At 60.0% G+C, this 23,064-nt stretch overlaps 3 protein-coding genes and 2 long non-coding RNA genes across 12 annotated transcripts; 2 read left to right on the top strand and 3 right to left on the bottom strand.

Moving 5' to 3' along the window:
- Positions 1-841: 841 nt before the first annotated feature.
- On the top strand, positions 842-6,425 carry THEM6 (thioesterase superfamily member 6). Its single transcript, XM_019712278.3, has 2 exons — positions 842-2,880; positions 4,938-6,425. The coding sequence occupies exons 1-2, from the start codon at positions 2,368-2,370 to the stop codon at positions 5,046-5,048; spliced, it is 624 nt and encodes a 207-aa protein (XP_019567837.3). The 5' UTR covers positions 842-2,367; the 3' UTR covers positions 5,049-6,425.
- Positions 6,426-9,230: 2,805 nt separating this feature from the next.
- Positions 9,231-11,979, bottom strand: LOC109434880 (ly6/PLAUR domain-containing protein 2-like). Of its 3 annotated transcripts, none has more exons than XM_019712281.3 (4): positions 11,854-11,979; positions 10,988-11,096; positions 9,781-9,900; positions 9,231-9,490 (listed from the first exon to the last, which is right to left on the bottom strand). In XM_019712281.3, exons 2-4 carry the CDS (start codon positions 11,043-11,045, stop codon positions 9,300-9,302), a joined length of 369 nt encoding a protein of 122 aa, XP_019567840.1. In that variant the 5' UTR covers positions 11,046-11,096; positions 11,854-11,979; the 3' UTR covers positions 9,231-9,299. The 3 variants fall into 3 exon arrangements, with proteins under 3 accessions (XP_019567840.1, XP_019567839.2, XP_074173264.1); XM_019712280.3 differs by lacking the exon at positions 11,854-11,979 and adding an exon at positions 11,380-11,533; XM_074317163.2 differs by lacking the exon at positions 11,854-11,979 and adding an exon at positions 11,220-11,347.
- On the top strand, positions 11,231-13,103 carry LOC141567954 (uncharacterized). The gene is made up of 3 exons (XR_012490999.2): positions 11,231-11,355; positions 11,869-11,924; positions 12,474-13,103. It is a non-coding gene; the product is annotated as an uncharacterized LOC141567954 (long non-coding RNA).
- A 663-nt stretch (positions 13,104-13,766) lies between these two features.
- LOC141567953 (uncharacterized) lies at positions 13,767-18,750 on the bottom strand. Of its 2 annotated transcripts, none has more exons than XR_016021459.1 (4): positions 18,607-18,750; positions 17,841-17,906; positions 17,158-17,347; positions 13,767-14,083 (listed from the first exon to the last, which is right to left on the bottom strand). It is a non-coding gene; the product is annotated as an uncharacterized LOC141567953 (long non-coding RNA). The 2 variants fall into 2 exon arrangements; XR_012490998.2 differs by having other exon boundaries at positions 17,158-17,344; positions 18,607-18,749.
- Positions 18,751-19,180: 430 nt separating this feature from the next.
- Positions 19,181-21,894, bottom strand: LOC109434888 (ly-6/neurotoxin-like protein 1). Of its 5 annotated transcripts, XM_074317162.2 has the most exons (5): positions 21,759-21,848; positions 20,969-21,038; positions 20,583-20,782; positions 20,271-20,372; positions 19,181-20,086 (listed from the first exon to the last, which is right to left on the bottom strand). In XM_074317162.2, the coding sequence occupies exons 3-5, from the start codon at positions 20,632-20,634 to the stop codon at positions 19,890-19,892; spliced, it is 351 nt and encodes a 116-aa protein (XP_074173263.1). In that variant the 5' UTR covers positions 20,635-20,782; positions 20,969-21,038; positions 21,759-21,848; the 3' UTR covers positions 19,181-19,889. The 5 variants fall into 5 exon arrangements, with proteins under 5 accessions (XP_074173263.1, XP_019567864.2, XP_019567861.2 ...); XM_019712305.3 differs by lacking the exon at positions 20,969-21,038 and having other exon boundaries at positions 21,759-21,894; XM_019712302.3 differs by lacking the exon at positions 20,969-21,038 and having other exon boundaries at positions 20,583-20,706; positions 21,759-21,890.
- Between the last annotated feature and the right edge of the window lie 1,170 nt (positions 21,895-23,064).

The following is a 23,064-nucleotide window of genomic DNA, read 5'->3' as shown; positions in this document are numbered from 1 at the left end:
CGCCAGGGCTGAGGGAGGGCAGCCTGTGCCAGTGTGGGGACCTGCACAGGAGTGCACTTCTGGCCCCTGTCACGTACTGAGTGGTGGGTAAGGCAGGGTGAGAACCCAAGTCCTGGAGCTCCGGGCTGGAGGTGAGGTGGGGTCTGGATGCTGACCAACACATCCAGGCCAGAGGCCCAGGGAGCCCCTCGCAGCCCAGCATCCTCCTTTAGGTGGGTCCGCAGGCGGTTTGCCACCTTCCTCTTGGACACGGGTCCGTGGGTGGCAACACCAGGAAATCAGGAAGCTAGAAAGTTAGACTTCCCCATGCTAGGACCCGACTGACTCCGAGTGTTGACACTCCCCGCCCACGCACCACCCTCTGCATACTCTGGGGCTCACCCAGCCTGCCCGGCTCCCATAGCGAGACTCTGGGTTCCCGCCTCTCCAAGGCTAGCCCCTCTGGGGCCCAGGGCACGTTCAGCATACAGACCTGGCTTGGCCTTTGCTTTCTGGGGGCCCCCAGGCAGAGCTTCAGGCCTATCAGCCAGGATCTGGCACAGGACCTGGGGCCCAAGGCTAGAGCTTGGTTCCTGGAGCTCAGATACTCTAAGCCAGGAAGGTCCCCTGGCAGAGGGAACAGTGTGTGCATGGTGTGTGTGTGTGTGTGTGTGTGTGTGTGTGTGTGTGTGTGTGTGTTGGGGGCAGCCTGGACAGCAGAAGCTGAGAAGGAAGCAGGGGGGTGGAGCACAGGCTGCGAGGCAGGCCCAGGGCCTTGTAAGCTCCCTTCTGGATCCTCATTACCCCCCCTTCGCTGGCCTCTCCAGAACCAGGCCTCCAGCTGCAGGCCCCTCCCCGGGAAGGTGGGACAAGGTGGGTGACTGAGAGGCTGCATTCTCAGAGCAGAGGCCAAGGTGGACAGAGACGGACATGTCCTTCCAGTTCCCATTCCAGATGGCCAAGTCAGAGCCAAGCCGTGACCGCAGAGCATTACAGACAAGTGTGAGCAGTGTGGGAAAGGCCTATCTTAGCGCAGCTGAACCTGCCTGGCCAGGAACTGAGCTCCCTGTCCCTGGAGGTGGGCAAGCAGATCTGGGGACTCAGGAAAACCTAAATCCCACTCTGCCCAGCTGCTGGCCCCAGAACCAAATTCAGAAAAGCAAAGAACTCAGTGTCTGCCTGAGTTCCATGCAGCTGCCCAGCCCCAGCCTGGGACTGTGGAACGGGGCTGCCTGGGAGACTGAGCTCGCCCTTTAAGAAGGTCAAGAACCCTGCTGCCTGAGCCCAGGCCCGGTGTGCACTGGACTAAAGCCCAGATGCCACTGGATGCGTCTCAGAGATGCCCGGACCTCACAGCAAGCACCCAGGAGCTCCTTCACCACCACGGCACCCACTCCCGGACTCCAGCCGGACTAAAGGAGGCCGCCTCCCGGGTCCCTGCAAACGCTGTTGTTTGAGAGCCCTGGGGGCCAGCCGGAAGAGCTGGCCTGGCCTTCTCTGGGCTTTCCCTCCCCAGTCTCGTCGAGAAGAGGGACAGGACATCCGAGTATGTGCGACTGTCCGCTGGGCCGGGCCGAGTCCCAAGTTCAAGGCACCTTTGATCTCCTGCTGAGTCATTGACATTCGCCGCCTACCTCCTCCACCCCACACGTTATTTGCTCCGGTTTCTAAAGGGGCAAAGGCTGGGAATGTTTGGGGGTGAGCTTGAGGTGATCGGGATCTTTGCGGGGTAGGGGTGGGTGTGGGTGGGGAGGAGTAATGAGGCTACAGGCTGGGACTGAAAAGGCGTATTGGGGTCAGCCTGTGACGCGTCCCAGATCTGCCGCATATGCTTTAGGGCTATGGCCCTGCGGAAGTGGAGAGCTCTGCAGGTTCAGGAGCAGAGGAGGGTCGGTTTCCAGTAGAGTCTCCAAGCAGCGCCCCAGGGGACCCGCTGTGTCCATTTCTCTTACAAAGTCCCGCCTGGGACTCCGCTCAGATCAGGGCCTGAATCTCCAGGGCCAGTCCGAGTCTTCAAAGGCCAGGGGAGACGCCAGGGGCTTACGCTCCTAGCGAGGGTGGAGACTGTGGACGACCCCGGGCGCTCCTGCGCCTGCAACGCGGAGTGAGACCGCCAGATGCCGCTGTGGCGCTCCGAGCGCGGTCCTCTGCCCAGCCCGCCAGGGGAAAGCCAAAGCCGCGCCGGCGGCGGGGCGGGACGGACCACTGAGGGAGGAGGGGAACCCGAGGCTGAGAAACGCCTACAGCTCCCGCGGCCGCAGACGCATTACCCCCTCTGCCGGCTTCGGGAGGTGGTTCGCTCCGGCCGTGCTGCGCTCGCGGGTTCCGGGGCTGACCGGCAGCAGCGCAGCGTGCACCGGCTGGTACAGGCGTCACGGGTCTGTCGCAATGCCGGGACTGCTCGTGGCTTTGCTGACCCTGGCGCTCGCCTACTTTGCGCTGCTGGACGGATGGTACCTGGTGCGTGTGCCGTGCGCCATGCTGCGCGCGCGCCTGCTGCAGCCGCGCCTTCTAGACCTGTTAGCCGAGTCGCGCTATGCCGGACGCGTGCTGCCTTCGGATTTGGACCTGCTGCTGCACATGAACAACGCGCGCTACCTGCGCGAGGCTGATGTGGCGCGCGCCGCGCACCTGGCCCGCTGCGGCGTGCTCGGGGCGCTACGCGCACTCGGGGCGCGCGCTGTGCTGGCCGCCTCGTGCGCGCGCTACCGCCGCTCGCTACGCCTGCTCGAGGCCTTCGAAGTGCGCACCCGCCTACTGGGCTGGGACGACCGCGCCTTCTACTTGGAGGCGCGCTTTATCAGCCTGCGCGACGGCTTCGTGTGCGCTCTGCTGCGCTCCAGCCAGCACGTGCTGGGCACCTCACCGGAGCGAGTCGTGCAGCATCTGTGCAAGCGCAGGGTGAGCGCCCTCCCCCCGCCATGGATGCACCCCCGCCGCGGGGTCCCGAGGACTCCTGGTCTTTGCCCCCTCCCCTGGAAAAGGCCCACTCCCTTGCAGTGCTACCGAGTACCGCGTACCATTCCAGACCTTTCCTTTGGGCCCGGGGCCTCCTAAACTGATGACTTCTTGGGAGCTCCTAGGGTCCCCGAATCAACTCTCCATAACTGGACTTTGCATGCTCCCCTCCTGCCGCTTCTTAACCTGGCCCGTCAAGGGTCCATGCCCCACAGGCCACCTTTTCCAGAATAAGGAACCCCAGACCAGGTCTCTCCCAGTAGTCTAAGTCCTGGCACTGCTGTGTGGCCTGGAGTGTGGAGCCACCCTCTCTGGTCCTTGGTTCTGAACATAGTGTATGTGTGTGGGAGGGTGCCAGTAAAAGGAGATTGCTGGGAGTTCTTAAGAACCTGAGACCCCTGTTAACACAGCTTACAGCTGAGAGGCTGGGTCACCATCACCTGGGTTTGCTTTTCTTTTTCCAGTTGAAGAGAGGCCACAGTGCCACCTGGGGCTCAAGGCCCCTCCCAGCATAGCACAGCTGGCTACTGCAGCATGGCAACCAGGCCCTGGGGATGGCCACGGCATTGCTGCCGCAGTGGTTGCCAGGGCGGGTTCCTGAAAACATGCCGGGAGCTTCCATGCCCAAGCCAGGGCCTGTCCCGACCCCTCAATGCCCACAGGCAGGCACTGTCCTCTGTCCATGGACAGGCACCTCCTGAGCAGAGGAGGAACACAGCCTCACTTTAATTGGGAGGAGCCAGCCTTTCCCCGTATCAGAGTTGGGGAAACTGAGGTTCAGAGGTGATGGGAACTGCTTGACGCTGCACGGCAGGCCATAGGCACAGCTCCCTGGTTAAAGGGCCTGGACCTTCCCCCCACCCCTTTAGGGACAGAGATGCTCTGAGTGTCCTTTCATGTGTCAGGAGGCCAAGACTGGGGCAGTGACTGCCATCGAAGTTTAAATCGATGGGCTGAGAGCTGGGAACAGAGGAAGAACAGAGGGGAACCAAGGCAGCTTTGCTGCGAGGGAGGGTCTCTTGGACTGATAGGTCAGGTCCTCGTGAGGGATAAGGGGGTTGACCACACAGCAGGGGAGGGACAGCCCAAGAACACCCAGCCAGACACTGGAGGGCCAGGGGATAGCCGGGAGTTGCCTGGGTTTCTAGCCTGAGCCTCTGGGAGGGAGTCCCAGATGGAGTCTCGGGTTTTGTTTGGGGCGGGCTGAGTCCCACGTGCTGAAAGGCTGGTGTGGGGCAGGGTGGCCTTAGGGGAACAGCTGGGCTGGGAGGAGAGTGCTCCTGGCCTGGACATGCCCTGTGATGGGGGCAGCTCCCTTGTCTTCAGGGAAGGCTGGGGCTCCAGCTCCGATCACCTCTGCCTGGTCTCCTCAATGCCTGGGTGGGTGGGCGTTCACCTGGGGCTTTCCCCTCAACCCTGGGAACTCCCAAAGCCCGTCTGCAAGGCCTCTGACCCCTCAGGCAGAGCCCAGCGTCTCACCTGCCACTTCATCACAAATGGTGGCCCAGCATGCAGGCAGGCGGCTGGTGTGGCTGAGCGGGCAGGGGCGGGAATACCATGGTCAGGCCCAGAGCTGACCTGGGGGCAAGTCCAGAAAGAGAGGGGCTCACCAAGCCTCTGTCCAGTGCTCTCCCAGCAAAGCAGCTCTGATGGCCGCCTCGCTACCCCTGTACCCCCTACTAAGTCTTGACTCCACAGGCCCCTAGCTCCTCTGGGTCCCCCATCACCTGTCACCGCTCTCCAACCAGCTGGCCTCAGAGGGTTTTTACCTGGGTTCTGGGGCTACACGGAGGGCTCAGGGTGGCTCTGTAGGGGAGATAGGCCAGATAAAGGAGGGTGACATCTTGAGAGCTAGGGTGGGGAAGTGTAAACACTGGGCCCAGGAGGGTGGGGGCGCCTGGGGCTGGGGATTGGCCTTCGGACAAGGGAGCAGCAGCCTTGCTGGGTCCCCATGGCAGTGGGGGGCCCGTGGGAGCCTCACCCTCCTCTCCCCACTGCAGGTGGAGCCCCCTGACCTGCCTGAAGACCTGCTGCTCTGGATTGCCTACAACAAGGCCAGCAGCCGGCTGCTCCGGGCTGAGAGTGGGGTCGACGCTGCCAAGAACCAGTGACCACCACTCCCTGCCTGCCAGCCTTGACCTGGGGGCAGTTGCCCACCCAGCCCCTCCTGCCAGGGGGCAGAGAGTGCAGAATGGGCTGACCAGGCGGGGCTCTTTCCCAGCTGGAGTGGCCCTGTGACAACTCAGCCCCCTTCCCCTGCTCGGCCTCCCTCCCCCTTCCCCATTAGTGGTGCCCCTCTGGCCCTCCCTGCCCTGAGCATGGGATGGGCACCCTGATCTATCTGTCCTCAGGGTGGAGATGATGGGAAAAGTGGGGGGCCCACGTGTAGAGTGCTTGGAGAACAGGGACCATCTAGAGCCACCCTGAGCACCAGAGCCTGCAGCTGGAGCTGTGTTGGAAGTGCCAGTGGTGACGCCAGAGCCATCTTTGGGGCAGGGCGGGGGCTTGATTTAGCAAGGAACTGCCAGCATCTCAAGGCAGATTCCTCTGTGCTGGCGAGGGAGGGGCAGACCCTGGGTGGAGTCTGGAAGGTCAGAGGCCAGGCCAACAGAAGGGTGCCTAGGAGGGAGGCCTGGCTGCCTTCGGCCTCCCTGGGGTTGGGACGGCCTGCAGCCAAAACTCATGGCTGGAGCGTGTGTGTAGATCAGATGGCACAGGGTTTCTATGGAGGTGGTGAGCTTCCCGTGGCTAGGGGTGTCCTAGGCAGGACTTGATGCCAAGGAGGGAGTGGGATTCTGCCGGGGTGCTCTCTGCACCCCACCATCGCCTCTGCATCCCTCAGTGCCCATAGGGCTATGCTGTGTGACCGTGGGTGGGATCCTGCCCCCTCTGACCCTCCCGCTGGGCTGTCTGCCTGACATCCTGTCTTGCTGCAGAGTTTTTGCTTCCTGCTCTGAGGGGCTTCCTCTCTAGATGGGTTGGGGCTGGGCAGAGGTCTTCTTGGCTTTGCTCCAGTGGCCTGTCCTGGCAGCTGCTCTCAGGGCTGCCTGATGGAGTCACTGGCCGCATTCGCCCGCTCCAGCCTAATCCCTCTCCTTCGAGCTGGGGAAAGGGAGGCCTGCAGAGCCAGGCTCTGGCCCAGAGCCACTGAGCAAGGAGGCCCCAGCCTGGGCTCTGCACAATGGCTTCAGCTCCCTGGCTAGCAGGGGACACTGGGGTCAGAGCCTTGATTATGTGACTGCTGCCACGCATGTGTGTGGCCACTTGCTTGTGCCCCTGTACCTGCCCCACCGGCCCACAGGGCAGGCCAGAGCAGCTGGAGCCCGGAACTGCCTCCTTGCCGCCCTTCCAGGAAGCCAGCCACCAGCTGGCCAGGAGCACAGCAACGCCCGACTCCACGCTGCCGTCTGCCTTAAGCCACAATGGGAAAGCTGTAGTGTTGCTGTTTTATTTAAAGAAAGCCCAAGATTAAAGGGTCTTAAATGTGAGTGTGCGTGGGGAAGACCTCATTTTGAAGCCCTGGCCCCCAGGGAAGCAGCAGACACTCACGGGAGTGTGTTCTGGCATGGGGGGCAGTCCAGACTTGAGCTCCTGTGAACTTAGGGACCAGGATGGCAGGGCAGGACTTGTCCCCATTCCACAGAACGTGGGTTGCCCCAACCCCCTTCCAGCTCCTGGCCCGTTCCTCATCCCCAGCTCTTGAGCCTTGCCGTCCTGTCCATAGATGCCTGGCCCAGGTTTCCAGTTCATTCCCAGGGTCGAGTCCGTGATCCTCAGGAGTGCTTGGGAGGTCACCCCCAGTCTGGGCTTCCAGACTCCTGGTGGGGTTGGGGGAGTTGGGATCAAGGATAGGGGCTGTTCTGCAGGCCCCTTGAAGAAGGCAGGGAGGTGGGACCCCCCGGACATAAAGCAAGTGAGTGATGGGGTGTGGGCCATGCTGTGACCACCTGCCCCGGAGGGCCCAGCTCTGCAGGCTTGGGAAAGAGCAGGCGGTTGGAAACAGTTGGGTTTGCAACAGGTATTCAGCAATGGAGAAGTGGGGCTGGAGGGGCGGCGTGGCCTGGCCAAGGTTGAGTGGCACGTCCGTGGTTTGCAGCCTGAGGGCAGAAGTGACCTGGCCTTGTGGGCTGAGGCAACTTGTATGGGACTGCGGGAAGGTTGCAAGGAAACAAAAGGAGCTTTTTGTGTGCAAAGGGCGAGAGTGGTGACTGCAGATCAGTTGGGCCCCATGTGGCGGTGTGGCCATGGCAGCAGGGGAGGCCCTTCAGAGGCTTGGTCCACGAAGGTGCCCAGGACCCGCGGGAGCCAGGGAACATCGGGCGGGAGCTTGATCAAAGGAGCGGGTCCTGGCTTCCCCAACCTCCTGCATCCTGTGTGGCTGGCAGTGCTCACGAGCCACTCTGACCACTTCCTTTCATGTCTAAACCAGGCAGAGGATCGTGTACCCAAGGGCAGCTGTGGAACCTAGCAAGGGGGTCACAGTGGAGGTAGACATGGAGCGGTGGTGACGTGGGTGGGCGTGCCAAGACAGGCTGGTCTGGGTGCAAGGATGGGAAACATGGTACTGTGAGGGGGCGCTGCCCAGTAGGGCCGCTGCCCATGTCAGGAGCGGAAGACCTCAGAGGCCATGGTTGGCAGGCAGGGTGCCCCATGTGGGAGCAGTGGCCGGGAGGGGGCACAGCCTTCCCTGTGTGTGTCTGTGGAGGCTCGAAGGCCTAGTGACCCCACATTGCCAGGTGAGGAGTGTGATGGGTGACTGGGGACAGCGTCCACCCCCTTGCCCAAAGCTCAGTCACAGCCTCAGACAGGATAATCAAAGGCGGCACTTGAATTCTCAGTCACCTGCCCTTGATCTGTCCTCTCCAGGCGGATGGTGGCCGTGCTATGCTGTCAGTGTGCTGGACACATGGGTGTACTCGGGCTGGTGGTGGAGGTCACTGGGCTGTGAAGGTTCGGCCCTGCTTGGGAGTTGGCTCAGGGCCACAGAACCCTTCAGACTGCAGGTCTTGCCCATAGGTTGCTGGGGCCTCCTAGGCCACCAGTCTCCTCCCACTGGGGGGGGTGTCAGTGGTGCCCGGCCATGAGTCCCTCGCCCCAGGAGAGACCTGCTTCAGGTCCTGGTGGCTGCCCCTCGTCAAGGAGCAGGAAATCCATGGAGGGGGTGATAACTGACAGGAAGGGGGCTCTCTGGACTCAGGGGCTGTGGGCTGCGGGTCCCTGCTCTGTAGAAGGCTACCCAGCCCTGGTTCACCATGGCTGGAAATGTGGGGTGCCCCTCCCAGGATCCAGAAAGCAAACTCTCCCAGGGGCCCAGCGAAGTTGCCAGAACAGGGCGTGGCAGAGGGCTGGTCTCAGAGTGGACAAAGGCCCTTGCCAAGGAATCTGGTCAAGCTGGGGCCTGTCTCCTGCCCTCCCGGAGGGCTGGTTCTCCTGCTGTGTTTCTAGTTCCGTATAGGACCATGTACATATGTGCACATGTGTGCCTAGTCAACCCAGACACAGGCCCAGGCAGCCCCCTGGGGACAAGGGGCGGGTTGGACAGGTGACTGGGGAAACGGTCTGGAGGGTTTGGTGCTGGCCCAAGTCCAAGGTGGAGTGAAGGTCCCCTCTGCACTGGAGCTTGGGTTTCCCTGGGCACTTGGAGCAGGGCCCACGTGGACTTCAGCCTGGAGAAGGCAGGTAGTGGACGCTCACGGACGTCCCGTCAGCCTCTCAGCACCTTCTGCCACATGACACAAGGGGACTATATCACCACAAGCATGACCACAGGGTAAGGCCTAGGGGCCAGGTGACAGCGGGGGTACTTCATGGTGCCAGCCCAGATCCTGGGTCACCCCTGGCCTGTCCGGACTGCCCTTCTGCCTGGCCTGGCACGTCCCCCTCTACCTAACGAGTCTCTGCCATTCAAGGCCCTGTCCTAATGTCCCCTCCCCTGAGAAGCCACCCATGACCTGGCCCTGGTAGGGGGGTGCTCCCTCTGCACATGGGGTCCCACTTCTTGCCCCGCCCGTCAGGTCTCCAGCCTCTGAGGGCCGGAATGCAGAGTGTTTCCTGGTCTGTGTGGGTGTCCCAGGCCCAGTGACCTCACCACAGGGAGACGGTGGGAGACAGATGGGGACAGTGATAGGCGTGAGGAGAGACAGCTGCACAGGGCCCAGGAGACTGGACAGAAGGGGAGGGGGAGGGGGTGACAGGGGACACAGGCCTATGGTGACAGCACCAGAGACGCAAGTAGAGGCCCCTTCCACCCCGGTGGACAGGTGCGAGCCCAGAAAGGAGACCAGGAGGCCTGGTGCAAGTGGGCCAGCTTCTTCAAGGGCATTCGGGGCTGGAGGGGGCTGCATGGGGTGGGGTGGGGGGTTCTAGAGTTGGAGGCTCAGGAGGGAGGTGAGGGCGAGGGTGAGGGCCAGGCCGTGGAGGCTGCCCAGGGTGGGTGCCCCATCCACATTGCATAGATCAGTGTCACAGCAGAACACGGGCCACGTCTGGCCAAAGCTGTCCACATCCCAGGGCACGCACTCGCTGGTACAGGACATGGTCACTGTGGCGTCCCCTAGGAAGGAATACACTGTGGTCATGGGGCACCAGCGTCAGGCTGGCCAGGTGGTCCTGGCCTCACGCATGGCGCAGGACCCACTGTGGGGTCCCATGCCAGTCTCAGTCCCCCCACAATTCAGCCCCTCCTTTCCTTCCACCAACATTGGTTGAGTGCCTACTGTGCACCAGGGCCAGTGGTGACCTGTACAGGGATTCCTCACCGGGGCCCGAGCTGACCAGTGGAGACGGGGCCGGAGGCAGCGCTAGTGCTGGCCCTGGGCCTCAGCCCACCCAGCGCCCACTGACCTGTCTCCAGGGTGTGGACTGTGGCCTTGCACATGGTTTCAGTGGCATTGCAGGTGGTGATGGTGACACAGCTGGACAGGCTGCTGGTCTCATGACAGGTAAAGCACTGCAGGGCCACCACTGGGTGAGAAGAGTGGTAAGGGGCGAGTCAGGCAGGCCCTGCCACTTCCGAGCCCTCTGTCCTGGAGGCCCAGGTTTCAGTGGGACACTGCCACCCAGGGCACAGCTGCCCACTGGCCGAAAGCGTGAAAGTCCTGAAGCAGAGTGTGCCCGCGGGAGACGGGCTCCTGAGCCAGGGACAAAGCAGCTTTGGAAGTGCTGGGGAGGCACTTGATGTGGCAGGTTACCCCCTCGGTGTTCTCATTAACAAAGTGCAGGACAGAAGGGCTGGCTGTGCTGGGGCTTCCAGTTTAGGCAAGTGGGGTGAGGTGGGTGCAGGGCCAGGCTGGGCCTGGTGTGCCTGCAGGGGCCTGCCTAACAAAGGCAGGGAGAAGACAGTGTCCAGTGGAACCCAGGCAGGTCAGGGTGCAGGCCAGCAGGGGTGGGCCCCACCCCACATGGAGCCCAGGTGTGTCCAACTGGCCCAGGCACCCCACTCACACAGTGAGGCCTCAGGCTCCTCTGTCCCAACTGGGTGTCTGTCTCTCAGGCTATCCTCAGTTTCCCTTTCTGGGAAATGGGCAGAACCATCTGGCTGAGACCACTCCACCCAGCTCCTTCTCTGGTTGGGTGTGGGGCCTCTGAGAGGCTGGGAGGTCTCCCCCGGTTTCCTCAGACCTTTGTTCCCTTCCATATGTCTTGGTTTGTTTCCCTCTTGTCCACCCACGGTCACCCCAGCCCCTGGCACTTCCCTGGTCCGCCCAAAGCACCTCCTGAGACCTGCCCCACACCCTGCCCTGCACCATGGCCCCAACCAAGAAGCAGGATTCTTGCCCTGAGCTGAAAACACTCCCCACAACCCCCAGGGAAGGGCAGTTCCCCAGCTGGCACCCAGGGTTCTTTGCTGGTGACCCCTTTCCACCCAGACAGTCTCAGGCCTGGGGGTCAGCCCCCTCACACCACACCCCTTCCCTCACCATCTCAGGCGAGGGCGCCTCTGTTCTTGTGCCCCTTCCGTCCTGTCCCACCCACTCTCCTCCCTCTCCCCACACCAGGGAGACCACCATCGCCTCCTCCACTCCCTGTCCCCCCATCCCTTGCTGCTCACCGAGCTCACTGCAGGAAGCCAGCAGCAGTGCCAGCAGTGCCAGCCCTGTCCTCTGCATGGTCCAGTCCCCACACTTGCACCGCCACTCCACTCTGCACTTGTCCTTGGCCTGGCAAGCAGGGGCAGCAAACATCCAGCTCAGCCACCCAACTGACAGGTCAGCCAGCAGATTAGCGGGGTTGGGTTTTCACAGGACGGTGCACCCCCCCACCCCTGCCCCTCCCTCCTCCACCTGGACAACGCATTCCTTTGTGGGTACTTCTCCACCGGGCCCTGCTCCCTTCCTCAGTCTTCCACAACCGCAGGCTGGGGGCCCTCCCCTCCCCTTGTGACTTCTCTCTGAGGATTTGGGATTCCTCATTCCGTCTGTAAGTTCCCCTGGGACCCTTCACCTTCTCCCTTCTCCCCTCCATCTGGAACTGCCCGTGCCTGGCAGGCCCCCCAGGCATCCTGGGAGAGAGTGGCAGTGGGTGGGGTGCCTCCCGCCTCCTGCCTCCCTCAGGCACTCTCCTGCCTTGGGTCTCCACTTCTGTCTCCAGGACCGACTCTTGGTCTAGTGGCTCTGGTTTCAAGTTCTCCCAGGGTGCCAGGGCCCTACCTCCCAGCTCCTTTGAGGTGGTCACAGGGGTGGGGGCATGGTTTGTAGTTATGGAGACAGATTGCTGCCTGGACATCTAGCCACAGGACGCTCAGAGGCTTAAGAAAACAAAGAGGGGAAAAGTGCTGGGTCAACAGAAAGGTCTTGGATAGAGAGCTGGGTCAACAGAAGGGTGGGGAGGGAGCGGGGTCGCCTTGGGGACGTTAATCCCGGTGTTCACCTCCATCTCTAATGGGGCCAATGGGGCTGCCCCTCAGGCAGGGCTCACCTGGTCTCCCTGCAGGTCTGGAAATGGACGGGAAGGCCCTTGGCCAAAGCTCAGACAGGAGAGAGGTGAATGTGAGTCTGATGATTGAAGCCTGGCTCCAGCCACTGCCTCCGTACCCCCCCCCCAGCTCCCCTCCCCCCCCCCCCCACACACACACACGCTGTGCAGGTGCTTCAGCCTCCCAGGATGTACCTGCCAGTCACCCTGTCACCCCTCCTCCAAGCCCCACAGCAGCTGCCAGAGCAAACCCTAGGTGGGGCTGTAGATGGAGCCCTGGGGCCTCTCACGGGCGAGCAAAGCCTTGGTCTTGCTTGGCTGTGCCCAGACTCACTCGGGACCCCACTGCACCCACCCGACTCCAAATCCTCCCAGATTCTGCTGCTGTTCTTCCTGCTGCCACAGACGCCCCTCCCTCCATGGCTGAAGTTCTGTCTGCAAACCCCCTTCCCCAGGCTTTCCTGGGGGACCAGGGATCAACTCATTTGAGACCTGGTCTTCGCTCAAGACTGAGGGCCTGTGTCTGCTGAGCACTGGGTGGGGCTCAGGGTGGCTCTGGGCACCTAGTGTCCCCTCAGGCCCCAGCCTGTCAGTATCGAGGGCTCTTCCTTTCCTCGCTGCAGCCCTGGAGGTGCCAGCAGGGACAGCACGGTGGATGTGGGCCCAGCAGCTCCCAGCTGCTGGCTCACTGAGAGAGGTCGCCTGGAGGGCTGGGGGAGCCAAGGCAACGGCGGCCTGTCGTCTGGTTTCACACTTCGCCACACCGCCAGGCTGCAATCGGGCATTGAAGCAAGTGAGCTAACTGGCTCAGACACCCACCACACACACCTTACATTCCTCCACAGGTCTAGCCAATAACTTTGCCTTGGGCCAGCACAACCCAATCCATCCTGTCCTCAGACGCAGAGGCCCTGCCCATACTTTCTGTCTGGAGCACACACCTGGAGCCCAGGCATTCGCTCCTCTTAGAATTTCTGCCTGAGCCCCCGAGAGACCCAGGCTGAACTTTTCTGCTAGTTGCAGCTGTCTGCTAAGGGTGGGAGAAATGAGGCCCAGCCTGGGTCTGGGTTGGCTCTGTCGAGGGTGCCTCAGTGATGACAGGCCTCCACCCTCCCCTCGGTTCCTCCAGGAACCTCCAGGGTCAGGGCTCAGCGTGTGACCAGGGTCAGGGCTCAGCGTGTGACCAGGGTCAGGGCTCAGTGTGTGACCAGGGTCAGGGCTCAGTGTGTGACCAGGATCAGGGCTCAGCCAATGTTCACCTGCTCAGCATGGCCTCCACTGCCTGCCTGTGCGTGGTGTCCGGGCAGTCTCTACAGAGCCCCAAGAAGCTTAGGCTCCTGTTCACTCCCTCTGGGGGTATCTGGCAGAGCAGACCAATGGATCTTAAGCCAATGTTTCTAGCTGTGAAGAAGGTGCACAGTGTGAAGGCCTCCCAAGGCAGCCGCTGAACCCATTTCTTCCATATCCTTCCAAAAGGCTCCCAGTTCGGCTGTGCCCTAACGGATCAGCACCTGTGTACTAGATACTGATGCTAGCAGGTACTTGGGCTGCGCACAGTCAGTGCAGAAATCATGCTGCAGTGAGCGTCTTCTGTACACAGTCTGCACACCCTTCACCACAACCACTGGGAATCATGCTGGGAGGGACGGCGCTCGGTCGATGTAGACCCGTGCCATCTCCTCCACATGTCACAGGTCTTCTAGTCCCCTATCTCCATCACAGCCGCTCCACTCTTTCAGATTTCCAGTTGTTTGGAATAAAAGTTCCTTAGAGGAACATGAGTTTGAAGTGGTGGCAGCTTCTCATTGGCTGCAGGGGGTGGGGAGGCTGAGAGGAAATCTTCCCTCTTCCTGCTGGACCATGCAAGCTGCAATGAGGGCATATGCATGAGAGCTCTGCCTTCATGGCTCCCCGACTCCATTTTGAATAAGTTTTCCTTTATTCATTTTCACATTTTCCCCTTTTGATCAAGGTGTTTCCTCAAAAGCACGAGGCTTTCCCGTATTTAGTGGCTTTGTCCCGTGGTGCCCTGAAGGACCTTCTTGGCAGTCATGTCCCATATCAGAGGGAGCGTGCATAGTGACGAAACCACTGAAGGCCGTATGTGAGTAACCAGGAAGGTACAAAAGGGAACTCGCAGGCATTTCCCAAAGTTCCTGTCGTGTTGCGGTTACAAGCATTGGAGAACATCTCGAAGTCTTGGGTCAGCATCATGCTATTGGGTGCGTCGTTTCTAGAGAGGTTTGACAGACAACAGGTAGAGACTTGAAAAACAATTATACAAAACAAAATGAGCAGCAGAACAAATCCAGTTTGTGTAATGGTCCGAACCCAGGAGCCCAAACCTGAAGGTAACCAGCTAAATAGATTAAACGACCAGGGGTCAGTTACATTCTCTGAACATTCTAGGAGGGTCTACTGTGCAAAGGTCGTGCATATGGGATTTGTGCTGTTTCTATGAGACACATATTATATAGTTAAGGGTGAGAATGAGGTGCTGCAGCACAGTCTTGTATTGAAAAGCATCTGGGAGATAATTGTCACTGCCGGATGTGGGGACATTTAAGAAAAACCTGGGTATGGGGGACTTGGTGTGCAGGAGCCGTAGTCTGTAAGTAACATCCAGGGGAGACCAGGTGAAATTAGCAGTAGCATTAGGAACGAGTGAAAACTCGGTTACGGTGAGGATGAGGGGGTTACTGCTGTCACGGACAGGTTGAGGTGTCTGATGACAAATCCAACAGTCAGAGAGGGGTTGGGAAATGTGGACAAGGGCATTGTACTTCCAGGAAGAGAGGGAGAAGAGAAAGAACAAGCAAGGGAAAGAGGGTGTCCAGGCCTGTTCCTGCCCGCTTGGGAAAGCTGTGTGCCTCAGGTGTCATCTGCTTCAAGCCCTGAAACCTTGAATTCTAGGTCATCGCTTGGTGTGCAAGCTCTTTGGGTTTTGGAGCTTTGTTAGGTGTGAACGTGAATCCAAGAATGGATTTCTTGGAACCTGGCAGCACAGGGGCTGTGAATAGCACTTGATAAGACCTTTCCAACGAGGCTGAAGAGTCTTTTGGGAGGTGTCTTTTTCCAATAAACAAAATCCCCTGGTGGCAGCGTGTGATGTTTGCAGTTTTAGTCACCGGTGCACTGTGAAAAGGTTGCTCTACTAAAGTGTGGTTATTTTTAAGGGATGCAGTTAGACCTTTAAAATACTGTCAAAAAAGGTGAAAAGCTAGATTCATGGGGCTCCTAGTAATTATCTCAAAGGGCGAGAGTTTATGAATTCAAAAGGGGTGTAACGGAGACTGAGAAGGACCTACAGCAATACTCTGACCACGGTATTTGGAGGGTTTCCGCAAATTTTGCCAATTGGGTTTTGATGATGCCATTTGGCACTGCAAGGCCGGCAGCTAGGGGTGTTTCTGAAGTTGGGGATGGTGAGCAGAAAGGCCTTTGGTATTGAAAGGGGCCCCATGACGGGTGAGAGCCCTGAAGGGCACACCTGAGAGCCGATATAAATACGGTGGCAGCGACCCACCAGCCATGCCATCCTGCCCCAGGGGGGAGAGCACGTGGCTATTCACAGGGAGTCCGCCCACCAGCCCAGGGACCCCTCTCTCTGCTCGGGCTGCTCCAGTGGCCTTTGTCCACCCCTCTGTCTGGTGAGCTCCTTAAGGCTGGGGGCACAGCCCCTACTCCCAGGTGGAGAGATGGAGCGGGCTCAGGAGCCGGAAAGCTGGAGTGGAGGGGTGGGTTCTTGGGGTCCCATCTCTCTCATCCAGCCCCACCAGCCTTCCCCAGGGACTCCCCTCAAAGGGAGCCACTGGGTGAGGTGGTGGGTCTGCCTGTCTCCCATGGAACCAACCGTTCCCAGTGCACCTCAGGAATCCCCATTCACTCCCCTCCCACGGGTTGTCCCCTTGCCCTGTGCAGGGGTTGGCTCTGAGGTCAAGACTGGATGAGCCAGGGTGGAAAGGCGTCTAGGACCAACAGAGCCACCAGGACCAGCCAAACCAGACCGGAAAGGTGGGGCTGAGATCAGGCCAGGCTGGCTGGTGGGCAGACACAGAGAGAAGGGCAGACACACTAGTTCAATGAGATACTGAGGGGACCGCTCTGAGGTGACAGTGTGAGCAATGGTGGGAGCTATGGCCTTGGGTGGGGTCCCCTGCTGGTCAGGGTCAAGGTTAGGGCTTCCGGTCAGCCTTAACTCCTGGCAGGGCCATGGCCCTAGGAAGTATCCAGACCTCGGGAAGTGAGATAAAAGGGAAGGGGCACTGTCCACCTATCTGTCCATCCATCCATCCATCCATCTGGGGCCCCCTGTGTGCCAGGCCCCAGACTGGGCACTTGCACCCACAGCCTTGTTAATTCTCACAAGTCCCCGGCTTGGTGCGAACTGTCATTCCCTTCTATCGTCAAGACAACTGAGGCTCAGAGATGTGAGTGGTGAGCTGCAGGCCACCCCGAGTTGTAGGATCCAACAAAACCCGCTCAAGGGGGAGCGTGAAAAAGGAAGGGGCCTTTGCATTTCTTTTCACCTTTCTCAGAGTTTTAGAATTATGAATAAAATACGTGTTCGTCACGACAAATCAGAGGAGATGAAACAGCAGTTGCTTGGACGTGCTTTGCGTCTGGCTGCAGACGCCAGCCTGAGGGGCTCCAGGTCAATGCCGGCAGTGCCGGCTTCTTCCCAGTTGCATCCCAAGGTGAATATCTAGTACACCTGTGCACGGGAGGTGCCGTGGCATGGTCAGCCAGCCACCCCGGGACATTCAGGCTGCTTCCTGACTTGAGATGCCACAGAGAGCTGCAGGGAAGAGAGCCCAAGCACCTGTGTCTATGGGGGAATCTCATTTCTGTTGGAGAGATCCCGAAAGTGGGAACGCCCACTGCCTGGCCAGCAGCCCTGGACCCACGGTCCTGACACAGGTGGGGTACACCCAGGCTGCCTGGCGCCCTCTGCCCTCCTCTCTCTGCCACTCCACCCCACGGCCCGGCACCCAGACACAGGTGGGACACCCTGACTCTGGTCCTTGTGGCTTCTCAAACCTCTGGTTCCAATTATTTCCTTCTAAGCTTTCCTGACCCTAAGCTCTTATAATGATTTAACACACCAAGATTCTCTTAAGTTTATAAATCCACCTCCCTGGCTTCCCCCTCCCAGGCTTGGGGTGCAGAGCCTCCTGGCTGGTGGGAGAAGAGACTGTACAGTAAGGCAGGAGTGTGGGGGGCGGGCGAGGAGGCCAGCCAGCCTGAGAGCAACTACGTCACCTCTCTGTGCCTCAGTTTCCTCACCGGCATGATAATGGTGCCTACCTTGCTTTTATCGTGGAGTTTAGAGCCACAACCACACAGAAACAGGACAGACATGAGTGACCATCTTCATCGAGGCAGTGGGTACAAGTTGGCTTGTTTGTTTTCCGCGGGTTCCCCTTATTGTGCAGTACCACACACTTCCACTAGAGGGCCTGGCCCAGCATCCGTTGACCGCCTTTTGTGCTTCCTGCTGGGTTCCAAGGGCAGCCCAGTCAGGCAGAATCCTGTCTGTGGGGATGGGGTGAGCAGCATGGTCCCCAGGGCTGGGGGCAGTGTTGACAGTAGTAGGATGGGACTAGGTCAGGGTGGAAGACAGATGCAGGAGACAGGTGTAAGAAGCTCCCACACACTGTAGCATGCTCAGCTCCCAGTGCTCTGTGACCCCAGTTCCAACAGCAGCCAGACAGGGTTCTACTCCATCACCCATTGGGATGAGAGGGAGGGAGGACCTGGTCCTGGGGCTCCTCCCAGCCCTGGCCAAGGATGCCACCTGACCCAGGACAAAAAACTCACACAAGCAGGGTAACAATGGTTTCCCAGGCCTCTCCCACTGGGTCAGGAGGTCAGGGACTGCTGGGGACGGAGGCCCACATCTGCTCCCGCTGCTCTCCCTCGTAGCCGGCATCCTGAGGCCTGTGCTGGCCTGGCAGCCAGCTTGGGGGTGGGGGTGATTGGCCACTTACCTGAGGCTGACTGCTTCTGACGTGGGGTCTGGCTTCCTCTCAGCCTCCCTAGGGTGGAGCTCACACCTGATTGGGCCCCAAGGGGAGGAGACAGCCAGGTTCTGGCCAGCAGTCTGGGCTGGGCACTCCACCTGCCACTCTTTGGGGCTCCCAGGTTCCTGCCTCCGGGCCCAGGGTGAGGCCAGTCCCTGCAGAGCCTCTGGGGGATCCAACCCAGGCCTGCCTGAGGACCCCTAGCACGGGCTCCCCCAGGACGTCCTGCTTCTTGAGCTCCTCTGGTCTCTGAAGTGAAGCTCTTAAGATGGAATTTCCAGCACAGGCTCCCAATGAGAGCCACAATTTGGGGCCAAGGGATACCCCGCCCCTCGCCAAGGGCGTTGCCACTGAAGCTGAGGGCACTGGTCAGATGAGGAGGCCTGAGGTCTTGTGTGACCAGGGCACAATGTTGCACGACCTGTCTGGCCTCCCTGGAAGGATGGCCTGGGCTCCCTGGGCCACCAGGATGACCAGTGATGAGCAGACCTATGCTTCCCAAACCTGGCCACGGATGGGGCTCACCTGGGGTGGGGGCCCTTTCAATAATGCAGATTTTTGGGTCCCTGGGGGTCCCAACACCTAGCTAGGTTGGGGTACCTGGCGGCCACTCCCCAAGATGTGGTGGAGCACTTCAGCCTGGGACAGAGCTCTCGCCTTCCCCTCCCGCAGAGTCAGAAGCCCGTGGGCCCCTCGGGCTGGCCAATGACCTTCTGGGCAAAGGCTGGCTCACCATGAGATTCTTCCACCGGAATCCTGCCGCCAGCGGCCTGGACAGTGGTCATCCCTCTTGAGAGGGCAGAGGGAATCCGGGCAGCAGCTGGCAGGAGCGCGAGCCTCCCGCCCTCCTCCCCTCCTTTCCAGCCCCGCCCCCTCAGCCCAGTTCCGCCCCCAAGAGCGCAGCTCCGCCCCGGGACTAGCCTCCCCTCCCCCAGGCTGTATGACGGGTGGGTGCATCCTCTCCAGCGCCTCAACACCAGGCCTCAGGTGGCTCACCGCCCTGCCCAAAATAGCCCTGGGGTTAGCTCTCAGGCCTGACCAAATATAGCTCAGCCGGCCTGACTGCCTGCCTGCCTGGCCCCACTGGCAGCACCAGCCAAGTGCCTGCCGGGGGAGTGGGGAAAGTCAAGAGTTTGGCTGAACAAGAAGGGGCAGACCCCTCCCTGGATGTGGACACTGCTTCTGAGGCTGGAGAGGCCTCAGGGGCCTCCTCAGGCGGAGCCACCTAACACTCCCCTGCCAGTGTTAGGGAACTCAAGGGGGGATCACACTTGGGGTGTTCTATTCAAGAACTAGCTGAGCCGTGGTAGTCCTTAGGTAGTTTTATTTCCTTGACAAACAATGGAGACGGGATTCCCAAAGCTCCCATCTCCCTGAAGGGAGGCTTAGCCATTGCTTATATACACTATTTGGTTAATTACATGTTATTTTTTTCTTTTGCAGTTGGCTAAACTTATCTGGTTATGGCTTAGATCAAGTTCATCCAGTTACAACTGTGTCTGCAAAGTACTGCATTTCAGCATTTAGCAACAGCATTTAGTAGAAACCACTCAGACCTGAGACCCCTGTCCTGTCTAACACCAAGGCCGCCTGGCACTGCTCCCTAGGACAGCTGGGACAAAGGCCTTCCTCACATGGCCCTCATCCCACACCCTCTCCAGGGCTGGCAGGAAGGCGGGGCATGTCTCCCTGCAAATCAGTGTTCCGTGGCTGACTTAGGACCCCCTAAGTGTCACACTTTGCTGGATGTCCCATCCTGGGACAGGAGGACCAAACTCTTCCACCAAGGCCAGACCTCTTGGGGAGGCCCAGTCCCACAGGGGCCTTTTGAAATGCGAAGGTCCTGTCCTGGGGGAAAAGGTGGTTGGGGGAGGTCAAGCATCCTCTCACAGATAGTTCTGGGTGTGGCTGAGAGTCCCAGGGAGGGCACAGGAGTGGGGAGTGCAGGGTGAAAGGGTAGGGCTGTGCCTCTCAGAGCTGTGTCCTCCAGTGGGGCTGGGGAGGAAGTCCAGGGTTTCAGAGCAGACCCCAGAGGGTGGCCAGGAGTATGAGGGCCAGGGTCAGGGTCCCTGGGGCGGCGAGGCCAGCACCATTACAGAGGTCGTACTGGCAGCAGACGGTGGTGGACGCGTGCTTGGAGTAGCCATCGTACACGGTCTCGAAGCAGCTGGGCACACAGGATTTGCTCACCTTCATCTTGACTGGGGTGTAGTCTGCAGAGGATGGGAGGCTGGCTGGGACCCTGAGAGGGGCCGGGACCCCAGGTTGGCCCAACCCCAGCATGCAAGGCCATTAGGGCAAGTTCCCCCTCAGCTGGGAGGACTCCCAAAAAGGATCCTGGAGCCCTCACCCCTCAGTCTCCCCAGGAAGGGCTGTGGGGACATCCCACTGACTCACAAGTGCGTGTGGTCATGCAGTAGGTGACCATGGCTGGGCAGCGCATGGGGTTGAAGCAGTTCTCGCCATTGTAGGAGCACACGTGGCAGTCCAGAGCCTGGGCTGGGGTTCAGGGGTGGGGTGGAAGGGGCCTGGGGGTCACCGGACAGGGAGAGGCCCCTCCACCAGCCTGCCAGGCCCCGTCCCATCACCTTCCCCGGGGGCAGAACAGCTAGGAGAGGTGGTCAGCAGGATGCTGGCCTCCCTGCCCACTTGCAGCCTGCCTGCCCCCAAACATCGGTCTTTTCATCCGCCATCCTCCGCCCATCTTACCCAGAGGTAGGCCCACCAGAGCCACCAGGAGCAGGGCGAGCAGGGGCGCCATGGCTGGAGGCGAGGAAAGAGTGGAAGTGGGGAGGTGGGCAGCAGCTGGTCCTTGACTCAGCTCAGGCTGGGGCTGGAGCAGGGCACAGAGGGGGTCAGACAACCCCTGGCTCTCCCGGAGCTCCTGGTCTACTGGTGGCACTGCAGCCCTGCACAGAGGGGCACAAGAAGGGGCAGTCCTGAAGGGCCCACAGGGGGCCTGGGCTGGAGTGCCAGGGAGCAGAGGAGCCACCCCACTCAGCCTGGGCATCAGGGAAGATTTCCTGGAGGAGGGGGTCATGAGATGAGATGAGAAAGGGGCAGGGGTGGGCCACTGCAACTAAAGAGACCAGTACCTGCAAAAACAGACGACCTGTGCAGACTGAAGCAGGCAGTGCAAAAGGGGTGGACATGGTCAAGAGGTGGCTGGGGAGGGGGGAGGGGCCGTGAATGCTAGGCCCAAACCCACACTACCCAGGGGCTGATTCATGCAGGGGCCCTATGGGAGCTTGGCACACAGCCCCCTCCTCACCCAGGTCCCTGGCTATGGGGTGACTGGCCCGGGCAGAACGTGCCCCATGAGTGGGTTTCTCCTCACTGCTCCCTATTCTCCTTTACTCCTGGAGTGTCCTTGCATATGTCCCCCACTTCCTGCTACTTTCAAGGCCCAGCCAGGGACCCTTCTTCCAGAAAGACCTCCAGAGCCCTCCCTGGGCTCTCAGGTCTAAGTCAGGGCCACTGCCGGACCTCCTAGCAGTGGTGAGATACCTCCAGTCTGTGGGGAATGCGCTTAGAATGCATTCCAGGGGGCACTTGGCAAGATGAACCGGATGGAAATACCCACCTCCGGGAAGGGGCTGGGGGGATCTGGACTACGACTCCCCTCTCCCCCACGGGGATATTCGGGCTCCAGGTCCCGGGCCCAGAGGACTAAATCAGACTCCCCCTTCCTGAAAACAACTCCATTTTCAAGACCCATTTCCTGGGCGTCAGCTCTGGGATGCCGAAGGCCTGAATAAGGCCAGGCTAGCGTTACAGCGCTTCCCCCCACTCCCGGAGACCCCCGCCTCAAAGACTGAGGGTCCTAGCTGAGTGGGTGTCCAGTGACCTTTACCACACTGAGCCCCCGCTGGGCCCGTAACTCACCCGCAGCCATTCTCTGGCCCCTGTCTGGGGCTGGACAACGCGCCGCTCCCTGTGTCCCGCAAAGATCGCACCGCAGCGCTGCGGCGGAGAAGCTCCCGGGGCCAGTGAGCTCACTGCAGTCCCCGCCCGATCCCGCCCCCGCTTCGGCATTCGCCCCAGTCCCGTCTTCGGCCACGCCCCACCATCCGCAGCCCCGCCTCCAGCTCCACCGGCTCCACCGCCCTGGCCAGCCTGCGGGCTCCTCTGTCTCGAGGGGGCGAGGACCCCATCCCTGGCGTCAGGACGCTGCGACAGTGCGGACAGCCAGCTACGCCCAGACACATAAATGGTCCCACAGTGACACTCGATCGTCAGATGCACGTGCACTGCCCCAACATCACTGGCCATCTCCATGGGGTCTGGCAGTGGTCAGTGTGGCTAACTCTTCGGTACGCCCACTCCTTTCCCGTGTTCTATCAGCCGTACTCCGCCCAGTCTCCCACGCCGCGTTCCTTAGTCGGCCCATATTCAGCCTGGTCCCTACCTGGTGCTGCCGTACCTGTTCTCTGACCTCTGCAAATTACTTAGCATCTCTAGGCCTTAGTGGCCACACCTGGTGCCAGCTGACAGCGTAAAAGCAAGCTTTGAAAGGATCCATTGTTTCATGGACCTCTCGCACCGTAATAATATCAATATTAAATAGTTGTTTTTTATATAACTTTCCTAACATTTAGCTTTTGTTACGTTTAAGATTTCTCATGGGCCCTAAAATTTTCATTTTTTTAAATGCCAGAAATAACATTTCTTTTACTGTAAGGTTTTTTTTTTCTTTAAAAGAGATGAGCCATTTGGGAGGCCCTTAGGCACTAAGCCCCCAGAGCACAGTGAGCAACGTCCCAGCACAGACTAGGATGGTTGGTCACCCTCTTTGTCAAATAGTCACCGAGCTAGACGCCCCATGTGCCAGTGTTGACACAGTAGGGAATGAAACTGACACGTTCCCAATTATTGTTGCCCTCATTTAAGCTCACACTGTTGGGCATAAAAGAAACACATAAGCCAAAAACAGAGCATGTCGTGGGCTTCAGCATCAAGCCATGTTGAATCAGCGGAAGCTGGATTTACCACTCTGCCTTAAACAACTACAAAATGGGGCCCAAGCCCCCAAAACAATGTTTTTCAGACATGGTGCACCAGGCAGCATGGGGCAGTGATCCTGGAGGAAAGGGAAGCAAATAAAGGAGCTGCAGGCCACAGAGGAGCAGGACAGGGGAACCCAAACGCAGGCTCTCTGATTGCGGAGCCGGTGTAGAGCTATATTTCACAG

The sequence above is a fragment of the Rhinolophus sinicus genome, chromosome 6 (assembly GCF_057876585.1).
Source record: "Rhinolophus sinicus isolate RSI-liver-muscle chromosome 6, RSI-T2T, whole genome shotgun sequence".
NCBI classification, from domain to species: domain Eukaryota; kingdom Metazoa; phylum Chordata; class Mammalia; order Chiroptera; family Rhinolophidae; genus Rhinolophus; species Rhinolophus sinicus.
The sequence above is the reverse complement of the archived record's forward strand: the minus strand, read 5'-3'. Positions and strand labels throughout refer to the sequence as shown.

Bases quoted from the DNA above. Each gene is read 5' to 3' on its own strand.
- LOC109434888 (XM_074317161.2), bottom strand. From the start codon at position 20,883: ATGCCCAGGCTGAGTGGGGTGGCTCCTCTGCTCCCTGGCACTCCAGCC. The intron at 20,373-20,582 runs GTAAGATGGGCG...CCTGAACCCCAG, and splicing joins TCTGGTGGGCCTACCTCTGG to CCCAGGCTCTGGACTGCCAC. The intron at 20,087-20,270 runs GTGAGTCAGTGG...CATCCTCTGCAG, and splicing joins CTGCATGACCACACGCACTT to ACTACACCCCAGTCAAGATG.
- LOC109434880 (XM_019712280.3), bottom strand. From the start codon at position 11,436: ATGCCTGGGGGGCCTGCCAGGCACGGGCAGTTCCAGATGGAGGGGAGA. The intron at 9,901-10,987 runs GTGAGCAGCAAG...CTTCTCACCCAG, and splicing joins GGCTTCCTGCAGTGAGCTCG to TGGTGGCCCTGCAGTGCTTT. The intron at 9,491-9,780 runs GTCAGTGGGCGC...ATTCCTTCCTAG, and splicing joins AGTCCACACCCTGGAGACAG to GGGACGCCACAGTGACCATG.
- THEM6 (XM_019712278.3), top strand. From the start codon at position 2,368: ATGCCGGGACTGCTCGTGGCTTTGCTGACCCTGGCGCTCGCCTACTTT. The intron at 2,881-4,937 runs GTGAGCGCCCTC...TCCCCACTGCAG, and splicing joins AGCATCTGTGCAAGCGCAGG to GTGGAGCCCCCTGACCTGCC.